The 23,216-nt window shown below is 45.5% G+C and overlaps 1 protein-coding gene across 1 annotated transcript in view; it reads left to right on the plus strand.

Moving 5' to 3' along the window:
* Positions 1 to 23,216, plus strand: part of ADAMTS16 (ADAM metallopeptidase with thrombospondin type 1 motif 16) — a 508,970-nt gene that overhangs the window by 337,853 nt on the left and 147,901 nt on the right. The window contains exon 12 of the mRNA XM_040433225.1: positions 22,231 to 22,379. Within this exon, the coding sequence (XP_040289159.1) occupies positions 22,231 to 22,379 (149 nt within the window). The remainder of the gene's footprint in view (positions 1 to 22,230; positions 22,380 to 23,216) is intronic.

The following is a 23,216-nucleotide window of genomic DNA, read 5'->3' on the forward strand; positions in this document are numbered from 1 at the left end:
AATGGCTGGAGTGCCGGGGGTTAGCCATCACTGCTTTAGTGAAAACATCTGAATTAGTAGTCCAAAATCATTGACATTGCATCTCCAGACAGTTCAAGTGTTTGTGTGGGGAGGGGGGAATAATCTCATAGGTTGACAACTTGTGTTTTACACTAGAGTGATTTTTTTTGACATTAGGCCCAAATCTGTTTGTGGCACCAATACTGCATTATCCCAAAATAAATTGTCAATAGCAGTGTGTTTGTAGAAGGGAAGGACATTTAATTGCACACCTCTCTGTCTTTATGTTTCAAAAAAAAAAAACACTTTTGGAATGTCTGGAATATGGAAGGGTTTCAAATGAAAGACCCAGGCCCAGTCCTCCAAAAGCCAGAATGTGGGTAGTAGCAGCACCAACTATTCAGCTAGAAGGTGTAGTAGTAGTAGGACATGCAGTGGCCGGGTTTGGGATGGCCCCAACGCTACGCTGGGTCCCCCGGACACTGTCAGGGATTCACCACGTGTTTCTGCTCTCCGGAAGGGATGGTAAGGCGTGGCGCACCCCAATGGGCAAGGTATTGGGCTGGCTTCTCCAGTCTCCTCTCTGGCAGAAGAAGGGTTTGATGCTGAGGAAAGGTCTGAGCTAGCTGTTGCTCTCTCTCTCTCTCTCTTCAGAAGGGTGGTACCCTGGTCCAAGACTGGTGATCCAGGGTCTGTGGCAAGGTAACCTCATCTCAGCATCTTCTTCTGGTCACTCAGTAGTCTGGCAGAGTCTCTTCTTCCAAGCTGTTCCCTAACTGAAGAACACTAGGGGTTCTGACTGCTCTCCTTATATACAGTTTTTGCTAGACTAGATCTTTCTAGTGGGAGCGGTGAAGTGGAGATACTCAGCACAAACAGATACATTGTTTCAGCTACCATCTGGTATAGACCTACATTATAGCTACAATGACACTCAATGGCAATGACACAGCAGGTTTTCCAGACAAAAACAAGTTTCCAGACATAACAACATAGCTAAAACCAGACATTTAAAAAGTCAGGCTGTCTGCTTTTAGTGGTAAACAAGTCTGGGTTTTTCCCTTCAAAACATTGTCTCCTTTAAGCCTTATGGCAGCTGTGTAAAATTACTAGCTTTTTTAATCAACCTAACAGTCTCTCAGCATTCATTAACCATTTCCACAGAGCCATGTAAATACAGTGATAATGAACAGGATATATATAACTACATATTAAAAAAATGCAGTAACATAGTAATAAACAGTAGTGATGGATCAAATGTTAGTGAATCGCGTGTTCGCGGCGGGCCCCGTTCACTTTAATGGCAGGCGAACCTGAAAAACCTTCACGTCATATTTGCAGCCACCAAATACTTACTAGAAGTGCACAAATAGTCCCATAACATGGACAGTGACATACCAGAGGGGGATTAATGGCAAAAATTCCCACAAAAAATATGTATTTTAATCAGGGGCCATTTTTATGCGTCTTAAAGGGAAACTCTCAAAATGTGCCCTGCTAGTGCCTAATTTTTTTTTATTTTAGGCTACAGGAGTACAGGCCCCAAACATTAGGCATTCACCGGATAGAAAAGAACAAGTGATTATGTGGCTGGAGATATATTAGACGGTCAGTGGATAACAATTTTACTGTAGGCCAGTGGAGTACAGACCCCAAAAATTAGGCATTCACTGGACAGAAAAGAACAAGTGATTATGTGGCTGGAGGTATATTAGATGGTCAGTGGATAACTATTTTACTGTAAGCCAGTACAGGCCCCAAAAATTAATTAGGCATTTACCTGACAGAAAAGAACAAGTTATTATGTGGCTGGAGGTACATTAGGCGGTCACTGAATAACAATTTTACTGTAGGCCAGTGGAGTACAGGCCCCACAAATTATGCATTTACTGGACAGAAAAGAGCAAGTGATTATGTGGCTGGTGGTATATTAGACGGTCAGTGGATAACTATTTTACTCTAGGCCAGTACAGGCCCCAAAAATTAGGCATTCACCTGACAGAAAAGAACAATTGATTATGTGGCTAGAGGTATATTAGACGGTCAGTGGATAGCAATTTTACTGTAGGCCAGTATAGGCCCCAAAAATTAGGCATTCACCTGACAGAAAAGAACTTGTGATTATATGGCTGGAGGTACATTAGTCAGTCTCTGAATAACAATTTTACTGTAGGCCAGTGGAGTACAGGCCCCAAAAATTAGGCATTCACCTGACAGAAAAGGCCTTTTATGCCGCTATATATACATAAGACAAGGACCATTCTTTGTTCTGGGTTGTGGCGGATATTTGTGGGCTAGCAAGGAAATTCAATTACACGTGGTCTTCACAGGTGTTGAGTTCCTCCGAGATCCATGCCTCATTCATTTTTAGAAATGTAAGGTAGTCCACACTGTCATGAGCTAGGCGAGTGCACTTATCGGTCACGATCCCCCCTGCTGCGCTGAACGTCCTTTCGGACAGGACACTCGACGAGAAGCAAGCCAAGAGTTCCATGGCAAATTTTGCCAGCTCTGGCCACAGGTCAAGCCTGCACACCCAGTAGTCCAGGGGTTCCTCGCTTCTCAGAGCGTCCACATCGGCCGTCAACCTGATGTAGTCAGACACCTGTCGGTCTAGGCATTCCGTGAGGCTGGATCTGAAGGGCGGATGTCGATGGGTTGGCTGCAAGAATGATCTCATATCCGAAGTGACCACCACATCTTCAAACCACCCTCTTCTTGCAGGCGCGGTAGGATTGGTACCCGCACCTGTTTCGCTGTGGGAGGAAATTCCTCTGCCAGCGCCCGAAACAGAAGAATGCAGCATCTCTCGCAGCAAGGCCTGGAAATAGTGCATTCTGCCAGCCTTCTTTGATGCTGGTAACATTTCCGCCATTTTGTGTTTGTACCGGGGGTCTAAGTACGTTGCCACCCAGTACTGGTCTTTGTGCTTTTTATACGGGGGTCCCTCTTCAAACACTGGAGCATGAAGGCCCCAATTTACACCAAATTGGAAGCGGTGGAGCGCCCTGGCTCCTGCTCATCGCCCAGGAGAATGTCGGCCCGTTCTCTTCCCCCCAGCCACGGACAACACCAGGGATCCATGAAAAGTTTAAAGTTCCCCTCAAAGCCTGCTCTTCTTGCTTTTTCTCCTCCTCCTCCCCCCAGCCACCATCCTCCTCTGACTCCTCTTCAGACTCCTGCTGACTTGTCTCAGATGGAGTAGCCCCCCCCCTGGGAATTCATTCAGCATTGCGACTTCCTCATCTTCCAGCTCCTGCTCCTCGATGGCTTGATCTATGACGCGAAACAATGCACGCTCCATCGCGCATGAGCAGCCACTGGTGCGGTGAAAAGAAACCAAGCTCCCCAGACCCTGTCCTGCTGCAGAGTTCGTACAGGTAATCGTTAACGGTATGTTGCTGCTGAAGGAGCCTATCAAGCATATACAAGTTAGAGTTCCAGCGCATCGGGCTGTCACAAATCAGACGTCTGACGGGCAGGAGGTGTCGCCGCTCAACATCCGCAAGGTGAACCATGGCCGTGTAAGATCTTCTAAAATGGCCAGAGATTTTCCTGGCCTGCCGGAAGACGTCCTGGACCCTGGGGTATTTGGCAATGAATCGCTGCACGACTAAGTCCGGGACATTTGCCATGCACGGCACGTGTGTCATTTTGCCCTGTTTCAGCACGCTCAGCAGATTGGCACCGTTGTCTCATACCACTTTATCAATTGTCAAATTGAGCAGGGTTAGCCACTGATCGGCCTGTAACTGCAGAGCTGAAAGCAGTGCAGGAACGGTGTCGCTCTTGGCTTCCAGGCACAACAGCCGAAGCACAGTGTGGAAACATCTCACCTGGCATGTTGAATAGGTTCTGGGAAGCTTGGGGGGTGCAGCGGAAGAGGCCGTAGCAGTGGAAAAGGAGGAGTCAGCCAAGGAGGATATGTTGGATGGAGTAGGAGGAGGAGAAGAAGAGGCAGGCCTGCATGCAATCCGTGGCGGTAACACCAAACCCACGGGTTACATGCTTGACGGCCTTCAGAAGGTTCACCGAGTGGGCAGTAAAAGTTATGTACCTTGTCTAGACCACGTGTCTGTGGTCAGATGTATCTTGGCACCGACACTGTGTGCCATATTTTTTTTTTTTTTTACTGCCATTTCATGAAAAATAGATTCCAAGAAGCGCGAGGGAATCCAGCTTTTCAGCAAATCCAATTTTTCCTGAAATTCAGATCCAAGTCAATTAATTTGGCTTTGATTCGCTCATTTCATGAAAAATAGATTCGTTACCAAGAAGCACAAGGAAATCCGGCTTTGCAGCAAATCCAATTTTTCCTGAAATTCGGATCCAAGTCAATTTATTTGGCTTTGATTCGCTCAATAGTGATCAGTTATACATTATGGTCAGTGTGTGAGGTACATGAGGTATTAGGGGCTGTAGTTGTCTTCAGTACTATATATGAGTTAGATATGAGGTACTTAGTTATAATGTGGCACTTTTGAGGTATCAGATTCAATGAGGCATGAGTCACTACTTCTGAGTAAAAAATAAATAAATGAGTAGGCGGTCACCTGAAGAGAAAAGAAAACCACCTTTTACCACTCCATTCTAGACTCAATGGAGAGCTTATCTTGAAGTTCTTCTCCATGCTGCTGGGTGTTAAAGGACCTGTGATGAGGTCATCACAGATCCTGGAAGATGTACCTTCCTAACCTCAGAACTACACCATTCTCTGTGCAGTTCCTTTACTAGATGGTGAACAACTTCTGATGATGATGATGATGATGATGATGACGATCATGAGGATGTCATCACAGGTCCTGACAGCTAAACTTGCTAACCTGGGAACTACATAATTCTCTGTGCAGTTCCTTTACTGGATGGTACAGTCCCTTTAGCTTTCTGTACTGATGGCAAGGACTCTGGACTGAAGCTGGATGGGAGCCTGTATTGAAAGTAATTATGGGGCAGAGCCTTTTCATCCACTGCACCCCCCGTGGCAACTGCGTGGTCTGGCTCCATTGGAGGTACGCCACTGGTTTCCACATCCACACTGTACTGTTGCTGCTCCCAATTAAACTGAAGAATTTTTCTAGGCTCGTTCAGAACAAATTTTTCTGCCATTGTCAATTGTGCATGCATTCTGCTCTCATTAAGGCATCATTTTTGGAGGCTTGGTCCCAACTAGCCACTCTTTCTTCTAACAAGCAGCACTTGTGCATGTTGTATATTCAGGCATTTTAGATGCTTGGTTCACCAACTATGTTTTTTATCCCATAACACTGCGTGTTTTGAAACCCCCATCTGCCCCTGGTAAGGGACAATTTTTGGAAGCTTTGGAATATGTAACGCCCCAGAGTGGCATTACCACTTCTGCACCCTGCTATTATTTCTAATTGGCTATCAAAGCATTATCTTATCTATTTTGTTCAGGTCCTATACACTGTGCATTTCTAATGTTTGCAACTGTTTATATGTAAAGTGCCTGGTTCACCAGCAGGTGGCAGTAAACATAACAGAGCTGCAGTTTGGTAGAATAGAACCTTCCATTCCATTCTAACCCCCCTCTGTGGACAGGTGGGCTAGACCCACTTCCTGCAGGAAGGGTGAGGACCAGTGAAAAATAGTCTAGCTTATCCCCTGCTAGGGTACAGGTGTGCAGGGCATGTCTCTGCTGGACGTGCCCAAGGCCGCCAGAGAACTCTAAGCTCTGTTGACCATGGAGGACAAAGTTAAAAGCCTCAGGAGCCAGGAGGAAAGTTCCCTGGCATAATCTAGACAGACTACAAAGTGAAGTGCAGCATACAGTAGAAGCAAAGTCATACAGCCAGCCTGTCAGTACAGCAGAGCCAGAGAGAAACAGAGTCGAGTTTGCCTGCCAGTTTTAATGCTAAAGCCAGCTGGAACAAAGGCAAAGCTTGAAGATTGTTTCTGATGAACGTTTATTCAAGTAAACTGCTGTTCAACTATATACAAGGTCTGGACTAAATTTTTCTTGCAAATTCCTCAATTATTCCCCCTATTTATTGCTCCGGAGCCAAAGCCTGGGGTCCAGCTGTATCCAGGTAGGAGCACCGTGACACACATAGAGAGACAATTTAGGTCGCACTATAGCACTCAGCATTCCTATACCTGGGTCGCATTACATAGAGGGCTCTAGGTGGAGGACCCGTTGCAAATATGAAAAAGCATAGCACATGTAACGGTGCGGTGTGTTTTTAAACAAGTTGGTCGTTAACACTATCAAACATACATTTATCCATAGCTGTGTATATTGGGGTCACTCTGACATAATTTGCTATTTCTGTCATTGCGTTCAAGAGCTTAGGGAGGGGGGAGAGAAAAAGCAAAAATTCAGAGACAACATCTTTTCTTTTTGATTGTTAAATCTCTTTTTATTGTAACAAAGTCATTACAGAAAGCATCCAAGTACTTTGCTCATACATCCATTACATCATTCCACATGTCAATAAACAAGTAATATTGTTATGCATGAGATTTTCTTTAACCCCTTCCCGACCTATGACCTACTAGTACGTCATGGGAACCACTGCGTTCCCGCAATTTGCCGTAATAGTACGTCGTAGTGATCGCATGGGCACCGGAGCGGTGCTAGCGCGATCACTGCAGGGGCCCGGCAGTCCCTGGTAGCCGGGCCCCTGCTGTATCCGCCGGCATCGCTGTAAAAGCCGATGCCAGCGGATTAACCCCTTTCTATGCTGCGGTCCGTGCTGACCGCGACATAGAAGAGGTTTGTGTCGGGTGAACGATCGCATCGAGTCCCCGCACTGCTATGGCCGTGCAGAGGCTGCCCAAAGCCTTGCACGGCATCGGGAATTGCCTTCTACGGTTGCCGAGGAGATACAGCCTCAGGCTGGGTCTCCTAGGCAACCTGTTAGTGTATGACTCAGATGTATTGTAATGCATTGCAGAGGGGATCAGACCCCCAAAAGTGAACATCAGAAATAAAGTAAAGAAAAAAAGTTAAAAAAAAACAAAACAAAAAAAACACCCATATTAGATATTGCCGCGTCCTAATGACCGGCTCTATAAATATATCACATGATCCACCGTGTCCGATAAACACCATAAAAAAAAAAACTATGTAAAAAAAAGCAATTTTTGTTACCTTACATCACAAAAAGTGCAACACCAAGCGATCAAAAAGGCGTATGTCCCACAAAATGGTATCAATAAAACAGTCACCTCATCCTGCAAAAAATGAGCCCTACCTAAGACAATCGCTAAAAAAAAAAAATGCTATTATTGTGCTAAAGTGAAATACATTAAAAAAATATACAAATTAGGTATCGCCACGTCTGTAACAACCAGCTCTAAAAAAATATCACATGACCCAACCGCTCAGGTAAATTTTTGTCACATTATATCACAAAAATTGCAACAGCAAGTGATCAAAAAGGCGTATGCCCCCCAAAATAGTACCACTCAGACCGTCACCTCATCCCGCTAAAAATGAGACCCTACCTAAGAGAATCGGTCAAAAAATAAAAAAGCTATGGCTCTCAGACTATGGAGACACTAAAATATGATTGTTTTGCTTCAAAACTGCTATTATTGTGCTAAAGTGAACAAAATAAAAAAAGTATACATATTAGGTATCACCACATCCATAACAACCAGCTCTATAAAAATATCACATGACCTTACCACTCAGATGAACACTGTAAAAAAAAAAAAAATGTGTAAAAAAAAATGCCATTTTTGTCACATTATATCACAAAAATTGCAACAGCAAGTGATCGAAAAGGCGTATGCCCCCCAAAATAGTACCAATAAAACTATCACTGTATCTTATGGTTTCAGTGACAGTTTGTATGAGTTTCTACTGTAGGGGGGCATCAGGGGGGCTTCAAATTGGACATGGCATCTAAAAACCAGTTCAGCTAGATTTGCCTTCCAAAAACCATATGGCGTTCCTTTCCTTCTGCGCAATTCAGTGTGCCGTACAGCAGTTTACGATCACATGTGGGGTGTTTCTGTAAACCACAGAATCAGGGTAATAAATATTGAGTTTTATTTGGCTGTTAACCCTTGCTTTGCTGCTGGAAAAAATTGATTAAAATGTAAAATCTGCCCAAAAAGTGAAATTCGGAAATTTCATCTCCATTTTCCATTAATTCTTGTGGAACGCCTAAAGGATTAACAAAGTTTGTAAAATCTGTTTTGTATACCTTGAGGGGTGTAGTTTCTAAAATGGGGTTTGTATTATGTAAGCCTCACAAAGTGACTTCAGACCTAAACTGGTCATTAAAAAGTGGGTTTTGGAAATTTGCCGAATAATTTCAAGATTTGCTTCCAAACTTCTAAGGCTACTTTCACACTAGCGTTCGGGGCTCCGCTTGTGAGTTCCGTTTGAAGGGGCTCACAAGCGGCCCCGAACGGATCCGTCCAGCCCTAATGCATTCTGAATGGATGCGGATCCGCTCAGAATGCATCAGTCTGGCTCCGTTTGTCCTCCGCTCCGCTCAGCAGGCGGACACCTGAACGCAGCTTGCAGCGTTCAGGTGTCCGCCTGGCCGTGCGGAGGCAAACGGATCCGTCCAGACTTACAATGTAAGTCAATGGGGACGGATCCGTTTGAAGTTGACACAGTATGGCTCAATTTTCAAACGGATCCGTCTCCCATTGACTTTCAATGTAAAGTCAAAACGGATCCGTTTGCATTATCATGAACAAAAAAAAATTTTTTATTTTTTTTTTGTTCATGGTAATGCAAACGGATCCGTTCTGAACGGATCTAAACGTTTTCATTATAGGTGCGGATCCGTCTGGGCACATACCAGACGGATCCGACCTAAACGCAGGTGTGAAAGTAGCCTTAGGCCTCTTTCACACTTGCGTTGTCCGGATCCGGCGTGTACTCCACTTGCCGGAATTACACGCCGGATCCGGAAAAACGCAAGTGTACTGAAAGCATTTGAAGACGGAACCGTCTTCCAAATGCGTTCAGTGTTACTATGGCACCCAGGACGCTATTAAAGTCCTGGTTGCCATAGTAGGAGCGGGGAGCGGGGGAGCGGTATACTTACAGTCCGTGCGGCTCCCGGGGCGCTCCAGAATGACGTCAGAGCGCCCCATGCGCATGGATGACGTGATCCATGTGATCACATGATCCATGCGCTTGGGGCGCCCTGACGTCACTCTGGAGCGCCCGGGGAGCCGCACGGACGGTAAGTACACTGCTCCCCCGCTCCCCACTACACTTTACCATGGCTGCCAGGACTTTAGCGTCCCGGCAGCCATGGTAACCACTCTGAAAAAGCTAAATGTCGGATGCGGCAATGCGCCGAAACGACGTTTAGCTTAAGGCCGGATCCGGATCAATGCCTTTCAATGGGCATTAATTCCGGATCCGGCCTTGCGGCAAGTGTTCCGGATTTTTGGCCGGAGCAAAAAGCGCAGCATGCTGCGGTATTTTCTCCGGCCAAAAAACGTTCCGTTCCGGAACTGAAGACATCCTGATGCATCCTGAACGGATTTCTCTCCATTCAGAATGCATTAGGATAATCCTGATCAGGATTCTTCCGGCATAGAGCCCCGACGACGGAACTCTATGCCGGAAGACAAGAACGCAAGTGTGAAAGAGCCCTAAGCCTTCTAACGTCCCCAAAAAATAAAATGTAATTTTCAAAATGATCCAAACACTAAGTAGACATATGAGGAATGTAAAGTAATTACTATTTTTGGAGGTATTACTATCTATTATAAAAGTAGAGAAATTGAAATCTGGCTAATTTTTCCAAAAATAAATTTTTTTGACTCAATTTTACCACTGTCATGAACTACAATATGTGATGAGAAAACTATCTCAGAATGGCCTGTATAAGTAAAAGCGTTTTAAAGTTATCACCACATAAAGTGACACGTCAGATTTGCAAAAAATGGCCTGGGCAGGAAGGTGAAAACAGGCCCGGAGTTGAAGGGGTTAAATAATCTATGACCAATATATTAACTTAACAAGTAACTAGTTCAGGTCCTGTAACCATTTGTCCTACCGGTACCGTGGAACAGGATACTGTACTTTACTGATGGCCCGATTCTGGGCTTAGATGCTGTGTTGACGGGGTGAGTTCCGATCGTCCTGCCACCCTGCAGCATCAATGGACAATTGTTATTAGTCTTTGTCTACAGTATCGCTGCCAAATCAGCTGGCAGCCGCGGCGTCGCGAGAACAAACGATGCTGCGCATGCGCAGAAAAGAGCCGGCATCCAGGGCATTTCCTTGCGCTCCAGACCTCGCTCCTGCCTCTGCAATGGGCGCATGCGCGGCGCTGACGTGCGAGCGCACGAATGCGCCCATTGGCCCTGTTACATCGTGGGCAGCGGAGGCGGCAGCCAGGTGATTATTTAAACATGGTGCAAACGCCAGACAGGTTGGCGTCCCATGTGCAGTTCTTTCTACATCATGTTCCTGCATGCACCATAGTCTCCTTATCTATAGAGACCGCCCCAGGAGGTGTCCACTATCTGGTTATACCCCCATTACTGGCTGACGTATCTAGTTAGGCTGGTCTTTAGGGATGAAGGGTTTATCGAGTGCCCTGTGGTGAGGCTGCTACCTATATCTAGTATTAGGGACACACGTCTTAGCCAGCAATAGGGCCTTAACAGGGACCCTGCACATATGTGCATCACTGCCTAACATTCATTAATTTTTTCAATCGTTACCTTGATTTGAAGAAACCTTAACCGAAGGCTTGACGACGGTGGTGATCGATCCGTATCCTGTTCCACGGTACCGGTAGGACAAATGGTTACTGGTGCCGCCGTGCACTATTATAGTGTATTTTTTTGTCATTTTCAATTGGGATAGACACCTGGGTTATCCCTAGGGTTCATACACCATTTCTATCCCAAGGTTTGTCTTTTGCACACTTTATTTTGGAAAATATTTTATCTGCATTATCAATAAATATTATATTTTAGATTACCCACTTTTCTGATTTATGCCTTTACTCTTGGTAATCTGGAGCGCCAACTTAACACTGTTGTGACCTCCTATATCAGTACACTTAGTTTATTTAGTTCAGGTCCTGTGTCAAATGATTAAAATGTTGCGAAGGTTTGGAAAATGCGATTTTGCGATTTTCACATTCTCAAATAGACGCTGACTAGAACTTGGTCTTGGTCCTACTCAATATTCTGTTATTAACTAGGATAGCCCATCTGGGACTCCTGCTAAATCCGTGAGTATTGTTGATACTATCCCACCATCTCTTTTTGTTGCTGAGCCAATCACCATGGTTGCCAGGTTCTAAGGTACTTGGCACTGTTACTATTTTCCCATCCCGCTAGATCCTCCATTCTGTTCACCTGCTGCATTTTCCCCACCCACATGTCAAATGTGGGAGGTGATGTCTCTCCATTTTGATGGAATGAGTAATTTTGATGCAGCAATCATATGTGTTATAAGGTCATGTTTAGATGGTCTGAAGGATTGGAGGGGTAACCACAAGAGAACTAGGTCCGGGGTTAAAGTGATGGAAGACGATCAGATATCGTTAATGGATTTTTCTATTTCCTTCCAATATTCAGTAATCAATGGGCATGTCCACCAAATATGGAGCATGGTGCCTTTCTCCTGCTTGCATCTCCAGCATTTATCATTTGGTAATAGACCAACAGAATGGAGGAAGTCAGGTGTCTTGTACCATCTAGTTATCGTTTTAAATGAATTTTCCTGGAAATGTATACATCTAGAAAATCCACAAGCATTAGACTGAATGTATTTTATCTCTTCCTCTGTGAAGTTCCTCCCCAGTTCCCTCTCCCAATGTCCCAAATAATAGGATTTGAGGTGGGACTGGCTATTCAAAAGGTTAGTATATATCAGCGAAATAGCCTTTTTTGGTGGTTCTGTGCATATGGTTAGATTTTGCAGCCATGTTGGATCAGGTAAAGGGTTTGATATCTTCCTCTTAAACCTGTCACAGGACTGTGAAAAATCCAAACTCTGAATGATAGAGGGTATTCCCAACTTTAAGATAGTGAAAATCTCATGTAATGTTAATGAAGATGAAGACTTGATGCCTTCTCCTATTCTTATATTGCCTAGTTTGTACCACCAACTCGCTACCATTGGTAATTTGATATCTAGAAAGTTGGTAATAACACTCATGGGTGCCAGTTTGGAAATTAAACCCTTGCATTGTGGTAGGAAGGGAGATTTTCGACACACCCTAACCATCCCCTTTGTCATGTCACTTATTTTATTTTGTTGTGTGGGTAACGGATTCTGCGTCCATAGCATAGTATGTAAGTTTCGTCCTATTAAGTGTCTCTCTATGTCAATATATGGAGTCATTAGATTATTATTGGCTAATAACGCCCATCTAGCCAGTTGTATGAATTTGTAGTATAGGGCAAGGTCTGGCAGCGATATCCCACCTTTGTTTCTTTTTTGAATGAGCAATGAGTGGGCTAGCCTAGGTCGCCTTGCCTTCCACAAAAATGAAATAAATAGGCTTCTCAGGTGGGTAAAATAAGTGGAGGGTATTGTGATAGGTAGTGCTTGCATTACATATAAGATTTGTGGGAGCACATAAGTGGACAGTAGATTTTTCCTCCCAAACCACGACATAAAGGGAGCTTGTATATTATTTAGGAAAGCTTTAATTTTCGATATAAGTGGAGTGTAGTTAAGCCTAAAAATATGGGTTGGATCTGCGTGTCGGGATTCAAACCCGTGACCAGCCACATCCCAGGCGGTAGCCCTGCTTACTAGGCTACCGTCCTCTCTGGACATTCCTCCCTGAAGCCTATTAGTTAACCTCAGTGTTGCCTAGCCTTGCTCATTACCCTTGATTCCCCACACCTGGTACTTCCCTATATAGTCCAGCCCCTTGCACTCCAGTTTGCTGATTATTGAGCTCCTGAGCTTGGTTAAGCTTCTCCTCATCTGTTGCTCCTGCTACTGCTGGAAGTCCACTGCTGACCAGGAATTGCTGAACTGCTACCACCGTTGCCATCCGGATTGTCTGACCACGCTTACTACCTGCCTGCGGTCCTTGCCACTGGGCTCCACTCCTACCTCCAGCCAGCGGTCCTCTGACTCAGGTGAGCCTGTAGGACTGTTACAGAATAATCAGCCACACTATGGAGTCCGCAATGGCCACTCTGCGTAAGCAGGTCTCCGAACTTCAAGAATTTGGTACTACATATCAGGAGAAATTTGCCCAGCTCCAAGGTGTAGTCCAAAGCCAGCAAAGGGAGATTATTGAACTACAGAGGCAACACCTGGACGTCCGCGGCGCGGCCGCAGACACCCGCATGCCACTCCCATCAAGATTCAGCGGCGACAGACGCCAGTATCGGGGGTTTCTAAACCAATGCCGCATCTATTTTCAGATGTACCCGGCCCCCTTCACCACCGAGAAAAAGAAGGTGCTATTCATGGTCAATCTCCTGACGGAAGAAGCATTAGCATGGGCATCACCTTACGTGGAGACTAACAGTCAGCTCCTGGACGACCTAAACAACTTCATCACCGCCATGAGCCAAGTCTTCGACGACCCCAACCGCTGTGCGACAGCTGAGGCGCGACTACATGGTCTACGGCAAGGGAGACGCTCCGTCGCCGAATACACCGCCGAGTTTCGCCGTTGGGTCACGGACACCACCTGGAACCCAGCGGCACAGAGGAGCCAATTCCGGCGAGGCCTGTCAGAATTAATAAAGGACGAACTCGCCAGAGTTGAGGCCCCGGACGATCTGGATGACTTCATTCAGTTATGCATCCGGATAGATCAAAGACTCTCCGAGAGGAAGAGAGAAAGACTCTGGTCCTCGGACCACAGACCCACTTACTCCTTCTCTTCCAACGCCCAGCGCGACCCCCAATCAGCAACTGAACCTATGCAGGTCGACGCTCTACGTAGGTCTCTATCTACAGCTGAGAAGGAGAGACGGCTGGCCGAAAACCTCTGCCTCTACTGTGGGGAGCCGGGTCATTTTGCCATCAAATGTCCTCATAAGATCCGAAAGACTATTGCCGTCACGGAACTAAAGGAGCAACCACAGACTCCAACCCCGTCAGCAGCCCCGGAAAATAACAATATGGCGGCTCATGGATCCCATTTCATCATTCCCATCCTCATCGACATTGAGGGGCGACAACTCCCCTGTTCAGCGATGTTAGACTCCGGGGCAGGAGGCAACTTCATGGACTTAACCTTCGCCCGCGAAAAGAACATTCCACTGACAATCAAGGCAGCCCCCGTTGACCTGGAAACCGTCGACGGATCCCCACTCTCCTCGGGGCCGGCCACTCACGAGACCACCGAACTACAACTCCTCATAGAACCCGATCACCGCGAAAAGATCCACTTCTCGCTGATCGCTTCCCCGAAGTTCCCGGTGATCTTGGGCATCCCTTGGTTGGCCACCCACAACCCCTCGGTAGACTGGGAAACCCGCTGCATACGATTCCCGTCCGAGTTCTGCTCGCTAAATTGCTCCCACAGACCCGTCCTTCCACCCGAAGACACCACCATCTCAAAGCTATCCGTCAAGGATCTGCTACCCCCCTCAATACAGCGAGTTCAAGGATGTCTGCGACAAGAAAAACGCAGACAAGCTGCCACCACACCGACCCTACGACTGCCCTATAGAACTGTTGCCCGGGGCCGATATACCCTTTGGCAGTATCTACTCCCTCTCAGAGCCTGAACTCAAGGCTCTGAAAGAGTACCTGGACGAGGACCTGAGGAAGGGGTTCATCCGGCCCTCCACCTCCCCCGCGGGAGCCCCCTTTTTCTTCGTAGAGAAAAAAGACTCCTCCCTGCGTCCCTGCATAGACTACAGAAAGCTTAATGACATAACCGTAAAAAACCGGTACCCGCTCCCACTGATTTCCGAACTCCTTGAGAGACTCCGGGAAGCGAAGATCTTCACCAAACTCGACCTTCGAGGGGCCTACAACCTCGTCCGAATCCGCCCTGGGGACGAATGGAAGACCGCCTTCCGGACACGTTATGGTCATTTCGAGTACCTGGTCATGCCTTTCGGACTCTGCAATGCTCCCGCCACCTTCCAGCACTTCATTAACGACGTCCTCAGGGACATGCTGGATCTGTTTGTAGTCGTTTACCTGGACGACATCTTGATCTTCTCTGAAGACCTCGAGCAGCACCGCGAACACGTCCGCAGGGTACTGCAGAGGCTCAGACAGAACTCTCTCTATATTAAGCTAGAGAAATGCGAGTTTGAGCGAACCACCACTCAGTTCCTCGGATACATCATCTCCCCAGCGGGCCTAAGTATGGACTCGGGGAAGGTCCAAGCTGTGATGAACTGGCCCGTTCCGAAAAACGAGAAGGAGATACAAAGATTCATTGGCTTCGCCAACTTCTATCGGAAGTTTATCCGGAACTTCTCCAAGGTCATAGCACCAATCACCCAACTCACCAAGAAGGCAGTCCCCTTCTCCTGGACACCCGAGGCCCAGGAGGCCTTCACCAAGTTGAAACTCCTCTTCACTTCTGCCCCAATCCTAATCCACCCGAACCCCGAGCTCCCATTTACAGTCGAAGTGGATGCATCAGACTCTGCGGTGGGGGCAGTTTTGTCACAACGGACAGGGGAGAGGATGCTATTACACCCGTGCGCATATTTCTCCCGCCAGATGTCCCCCTCCGAGAAGAACTTTGACATCGGGAACAAAGAACTACTGGCGATCAAGGATGCCTTCTCCGAGTGGAGACACCTGCTGGAGGGAGCCACCAACCCCATAATCGTACTAACTGACCACAAGAACCTCGAGTTCATCCGCAGCGCTAAGAGACTCTCAGCCAGACAGGCCAGATGGAGCCCATTCTTTTCCCGCTTCAACTATCTCATCACCTATCGCCCTGGATCAAAAAAACGGCAAGGCTGACGCCCTCTCCAGAATGTTTTCCGAGCCCTCACAGAGTAACAAGGGCCAAAATAACAGAGAAGGGTCGTAGGGGCCACCTACTCTAAAGAATTCCTGGGCACAATCAAAGAAGGATATGAAAATGACCCCTTCCTCTCCCACCCCACAGGCAATGTCAGCCTTACGTTTAAGAACAGTCATTGGTTTCATCAGGACCTACAACTATATGTACCAGAAATCGCACGGCTCGAAGTGCTCAAACTCAACCATGACTCCAAGGTGGCCGGCCATTTTGGCACAAGAAAGACCCAGGAGCTTCTCTCCCGCTCCTTCTGGTGGCCAACATACAAGGAGGACATCAAGAGGTACATCTCCTCGTGCACGGTCTGTGCCCGCAATAAGACTCCTCGTTCCTCTCCCGTGAGTCTGTTACAACCTCTCCCGATTCCTTCCCGCCCCTGGGGCTCGATCTCCATGGACTTTGTGGTAGACCTTCCTCCTTCAAAAGGGATGAACACCATCCTGGTCGTGGTCGACCGTCTCACCAAGATGGCCCATTTCATCCCCTACAAAGGCCTACCCACAGCCAAACAGACGGCCGATCTTATTCTCAGAGAGGTCTTCAGGCTGCATGGGATCCAGGACGACGTGGTCTCCGACCGAGGCGTACAATTTGCCTCAAAGTTCTGGAAGAACTTCTGCCTGGCGCTCGGGGTTAAAGTGAACCTGTCCTCTGCTTTCCACCCTCAGTCAAACGGGCAGACGGAGAGAACTAATCAGACCCTAGAGCAATACCTACGCTGTTTCAGCTCCCACCTGCAGGATGACTGGCTTGATCATCTCCCCACGGCCGAGTTCGCCTACAACAATGCTGAGCACAGCTCAACCAAGCACAGCCCCTTCTTTGCTAACACAGGCTCGCACCCGGTGTTCATTTCCCACCTACCCGTTGCCTCCACCCTCCCAGCAGTGGCCGAACGCCTAACAACCCTACAGGAGGCACAAGAGAACATTATAGACAACCTCCAGCTTGCCCAGAGGCGCTTTAAACAGGGAGCAGACAGACGTCGCAAACCCACCCCGGGCTTCCATGTGGGAGACAAGGTGTGGCTGTCCACCAGGAACCTCAGATTAAAGGTCCCCTCCAAAAAATTTGCCCAAAGATACATGGGTCCGTTCCGGATCACCGCACAAATCAACGAGGTCACGTTCCGGCTCGACCTCCCGGACTCCATTAGGGTGCACCCTGTCTTCCATTGCTCTCTCCTCAAGCCATACGTGGAAAACACCTTCACAGGCCGCCACTTTCCCCCTCCACCACCTGTGAGGGTACAGGGTGAAGAAGAATACGTGGTCGCAAAGATTCTCGACTCCAGGATCCACCGGGGAAGACTACAATACCTAATTGGGTGGGAGGGTTACCCTCCCGAGGATAACTCCTGGGAGCGAGAAGAAAATGTCCACGCCCCCAGACTGGTAAAAGAGTTCCACCAACGGCACCCTGGTAAGCCTGCCCCTGTGGTGCCCGGAGGTCACCTTGGAAGGGGGGGAGTACTGTCGGGATTCGAACTCGTGACCAGCCACATCCCAGGCGGTAGCCCTGTTTACTAGGCTACCGTCCTCTCTGGACATTCCTCCCTGAAGCCTATTAGTCTACCTTAGTCTTGCCTAGCCTTGCTCATTACCCTTGATTCCCCACACCTGGTACTTCCCTATATAGTCCAGCCCCTTGCACTCCAGTTTGCTGATTATTGAGCTCCTGAGCCTTGATCAAGCTTCTCCTCATCTGTTGCTCCTGCTACTGCTGGAAGTCCACTGCTGACCAGGAATTGCCTACCGACTACTCTTCTGCCTTATCCCTACCTACTGAACTGCTGCCACCGTTGCCATCCGGATTGTCTGACCACGCTTACTGCCGCCTGCCCTGACTCACCGCCTGCCTACCGACTACTCTTCTGCCTTATCCCTACCTACTGAACTGCTACCACCGTTGCCATCCGGATTGTCTGACCACGCTTACTACCTGCCTGCGGTCCTTGCCACTGGGCTCCACTCCTACCTCCAGCCAGCGGTCCTCTGACTCAGGTGAGCCTGTAGGACTGTTACACTGCGGGAATTTGGACACCTAGGTATTTTAGGGCTTTAGAAGGCCATTTAAAAGGTGAGGACGCTTTCGAGGTCTTGTAGGAGGTGTAAAGGTATATTGATATTCAATATTTCAGATTTGAAGAAATCTCTCTTGCATAATGTTCTAGAATCTGCATGATGACCAGGAAGGCTTCTACAGGGTTGGAAACTAATAGTAACATGCCATCTGCAAATGCCGCGGTTTTGTGTGTTTATTGTACCAAGGATATTCCCTGAATCGCATCTGATTGTCTGATTTTTAATAAGAGCATTTCCAGACATAAAATAAATAAAGTTGGAGAAAGCAGGCATCCCTGTCTTGTACCATTCTTGATGAGAAATTCTGATAGGGAACCATTTATTATAACTTGTGCTGATGGTTGTGTATATAATGAGAAAACTGCATTGATGAACTGTTGGGGGTAATTACATTTTTTCATAGTTTCAATCATAAACTACCAGCTCACTCGGTCAAACGCCTTTTCCGCGTCTGTTCCCATGAGCAGAAGAGGAGTTTTAGTCTGCTTTGCCGCATGGATTGCATGTATTATTCTCCATATATTGTATTTGCCCTCTCTGCCAGGAACAAATTCTACCTGTTCTGGGCATATTAACTTATTTAGAAGGGGGGCCATTCTTTGTGCTAGCAATTTTGACCACCATTTGAGGTCACAGTTAAGTAAAGATATGGGCCTATAACTTCTGCAATCTTCCGGATCCTTCCCTTCTTTAGGAATTATCGTGATATGAGCCCTTAGAGCTTGAGGGGGAAGTGTAGCACCTTTTAAGGAGAGCATTGCATAGTTCTAAAAAGTGTGGCAGTAGTTGTTTCCTGAATTTTTTTATAATAAATAATAGGTAGCCCGTCTGGACCTGGGCTTTTCCCTGATGGGATGGAATTAAGAACTTTTTCTATTTCAGTGATTGTAACTGGTGTTAGTAGTTGTTCTTCTTCTGATAGTGTGGGGGAATTAATGTTATGGAGAAAGGAGGAGATTACTGAAGGTGTTTGATCAATGTGATCTTGTTCACTTTGTTTTTGTGCTGGGAGGTTGTAGAGATAACATCTTTTCTGACTCCTAGGAGACCAGTGGATGTTATATACCAATTTCCAAGCAATTGGAGCCACTTCGGTTCGGGTAAAATTGATTTGGGACTGAACCAAACTTTTTAAAAATTTGGCAAACCAGAATCTCAAATACGTAGCTCAAAATAGAACCATTGATTAAGGCAAAAAAAAATAAGCCCTCACACAGCTCCGTCAAGATAAAAATAAAAATGGTATTATTCTCAGAAACTAGCTGTACTATTATCCCAGAGGCTGTTCATGGCTGTAACATGGAGCCTGTAAGCCAATCAATCAAAATCTGCACTGCAGAAGCCAAAAGGTGGTCTTTCCCTTCTGAACCCTACAGTGTACCAACAGCAGTTTACATACACATTTATGGCATTTCCATACCAAGAAAAACCCAATAAGAGGTGTGATGTGAGTCTCAGATTGTACCAACTGGGCACAACATATTGAGCACTAATGGGGTTACGTGAATCGAGCTTCGGATCATAGAGTCAAAGTCGATTCGTTAAAAACCTTTGTTTCCATACAGCATTTACAGGAAAATGTTGTCTCATCCGAAGTTGCGCAAGACTTAGATAAATGACTTCAGTATTCCTATCTGCGGATTTAAAATAGAAATCCAAAGTTGGCTTTGGTAGCTAGGTACCCACCAGTACTGAAACAGACTTAGGATTCCTATTTTAAAATGTTTTCAAATCCACAGATAGGAATACCAAAGTAATTTATCAAACTCTCGCGCAACTTCGGACAAGACAAAATTTTCCCACACAGAGCAAATACATTGTAAATGCTGTACGGAAAGGCCATTACAAACAAAGTTCTTTAACAAATTGACTTTGGATCTATGATCAGAAGCTCGATTCACTGAACCCTGGGCACTTGCCATATCTGTAAAAAAAACAAAAAAAACATCCCCTGCTCATTAAACCCTTCAGTACCAATCCATTTCTCACCTTAAGGACCAGGCCAAATTTTAGAAATCTGACATGTCACTTTATGTGGTAATAACTTTGGAACACTGTTACTTAACCAAGCCATTCTGAGATTGTTTTCTTGTGACACATTGAAGTTCATAATAGTGGTAAATATGAGTCATTATAAACCACCATTATTTATAAAAAATAAAGAAAAATCCTCAAAAATTCACAATTTTCTAAACTTTGATTTCTCTGATTTTAAGGCAGATAGTGATACCTCACAAAATAGTTATTACTTTAAATTTCTCATATGTCTACTTTACGGTGACATCATTTTGTAAATGTTTTTTTTTTTTTTTGTTTAGGACATTAGAAGGCTTAGAATTGTAGAAGCAATTCTTCAAATTTTAAAAGTCACTTTGTGGGAGTTACATAGTAGAAACCACCCATTAATGACCCCATTTTAGAAACTACACCCCTTAAGTTATTCAAAAGATTTTACAAACTTTGTTAACCCTTTATGTGTTCCACAAAAATTAAAGGACAATGGAAATGAAACTTCAAAATTTCACTTTTTTGGCAGATTTTCCATTTTAGTCAACCCCAGCAAGGGTTAACGGCCAAATAAAACTCAATATCTATTACCCTGATTCTGCAGTTTACATAAACATCCCATATGTGGTCATAAAATACTGTATGGGCACATGGCAGGACGCAGAAGGAAAGGAGCGCCAGATGGTTTTTGAAGGGCAGATTTTGCTAGACTGATTTTTAGACACCATGTCCCATTTGAAGCCCCCCTGATGCACCCTACAGTAGAAACTCCAAAAAGTGACCCCATTTTGGAAACCATAGGATACAATGACAGTCCATTTTTAGGCACATATGATTTTTGACCACTCAATATTAAGCTTTTTAGTGAGGCAATGTTTATGTTTTTTAATTTTATTTCGGTTTTGCACGATAAAAGAATGTGTTTTTCTGTCTCTATTTTCTGAAAGCTATATTTTTTTTATTTTTTAGGCGATTGTCTTATGTAGTGGCTCACTTTTTGCGGGATGCGGTGACGGTTTGATTGGTACTAATTTTGGCTACATATGACTTTTTTTATCACTTTTTATACCATTGTTTTGGAAGTGAAGTGGGCAAAATTACAATTCCATCATTGTTTTTCATTTTTTTTGTGTGTGTCGTTCACCATGCAGTAAAAGTGACATGATCCTTTTATAGATTAGGTCGTTATGGACGCGTCGATACCAAACTGTTGGGATCAGAATCTTTTGCCGGCATTAGGATCATTGACTAGCAAATTGGAGGGGTTATCTGAGATCCCTGGCTGTGTGTAACAGCAGGGATCTCAGTGCTGTCACCATCTCTGCAGACAGCTTGCTGCCATGATGAACCTGTACGTCATAGAGGCTTAAGACCATGGCTACTCCCACCAAAAATATTTTTCTTCTCTGAGAAAGGTGTATGATATAAACTGTAGTGAAGGTAATCTTCTCTCCAGTGACTGTATTTGTGAGTTATAACCTCCCTTCTATTTCTCAGCTGTGTCATGTAACCAGCACTCTGATCTCCAACTGACACAGGACAGGAAGTCAGTTACTTCTCTATTCAATCCTTTCAGACTAACATTGAGGCTCTCATAGGAAAACATAGAGAAACTGGCTTCCTGTCCACATATAAGATGCTGTGTTATATGTATTGTCAGATTGCTAGCCGTTTATGACCACATATTGGATGTTTCTGTAAACTGCAAAATTAGGGTAATCCATATTGAGCTTTGTTTTGCGGTTATCCCTTGCTATATTAAAGTAAAAGCTGGTTTAAAACAGAAATTCAGCAAAACCTCCATTTTGATTTAATTCCTGTGGAAAGAGTCAGTAATATGTGAACTCACCCTAAGGCCTCATGCACACAGTCGTTGCTTTTCCACATTTTGTGGGATGGTTCGTCCTGCCGTCTGTTAGAACTGTCTATTCTTGTCCACTAAAAGGACAAGAATAGGACATGTTCAATCTTTTTTTTGCGGGTCCGCAGAACAGACATATGGATGTGGATGGCACACGGTGTGCTGTTTCACATCTTTTGTGGCCCTATTGAAATTAATGGGTCGGCATCCGATCTGCAAAAAATGTGGATCGGATGCGGACCAAAACCATGGTCATGTGCATGAACCCTAAAATTGTGAGGAAAAAAACTTACTGTGAAGTAATAATGATGATAATATTCACAATATCTGTGTTTTGTAGTGGTGCCGAAGGGGACAGTGTGTGAAACATGGTGATGAAGGACCCAAGCCTGCAAATGGTCAATGGTCTGAGTGGTCAGGTTGGGCACCATGCTCCAGGACATGTGGTGGAGGTGTCTCATATAAAGAGCGTCAGTGTAATAACCCACGGTATTTATTACTTTTTATATTTCTTTAACAGCTCATTTTGACTTATCAATCATTAATTGTGATTTTTATAATTCCTGTTGATTAATTATGGGGCAGATTTATCACGAGGGGAATTTTTAAAGCATTTTTCGCAGGAGTCTTTGCTGCCATAATTTGTGTTAAACATATCAAATGATGTTTGATGAATTTGGTGCATCTTTAAGCCTAGCACTCCTGTCTTGAGATGTTACTCCTCTTTCCATGGACCTCTCTATGGCTTAAATCCGCTAGACAGGTTATCCATGAGTGGGTGGCGTGGTCCAATTGCAGCGGAGCGTGTCACAGCCAGGGAGAAGGTGTGTTGTTTTTTCTCACAGTCTGTGAGGTGCTCCACTGTGATTAAACCGCAGCACAGCCAGGGAGAAGGAGATGCCCAATGAGAAACCCTTGTGTCTCCTACTCCCTTGTACCGATGCTCAGTATTAACATACTGGACATGAAAACTGCAGGGGGCACAGCAGAGCAAGCGAGGAGTATTTAAAAAAAAAGACCAATGGAAGCATCAGCAGAGCATACCCCGCAAGTAAAGGTACTAAATTAAACAAAAAAAAATACATGAGAGGTCCTCTTTAAAGCAATTCTCTGGTTTGCTCCATATAGCAGTTTTCATTTCAGCCCATTCTGTCCCCTGTTTTCTGTATCACTGGATCCTGATATATATGAAAACTTGCTGCTTTCATCAGTTTTTGATGGGTTTGCTAACCAAGCCCAGCATGCTTTGGTTTGTAATGTTTTGCAGGGCTTGATCCGCTTACTGTGCTGTTCTCTCTGCAGTAGTCATGCCCCCTACAAGTCCCC

Source organism: Bufo bufo, chromosome 5 (genome assembly GCF_905171765.1).
Source record: "Bufo bufo chromosome 5, aBufBuf1.1, whole genome shotgun sequence".
In the NCBI taxonomy this organism is placed as follows: domain Eukaryota; kingdom Metazoa; phylum Chordata; class Amphibia; order Anura; family Bufonidae; genus Bufo; species Bufo bufo.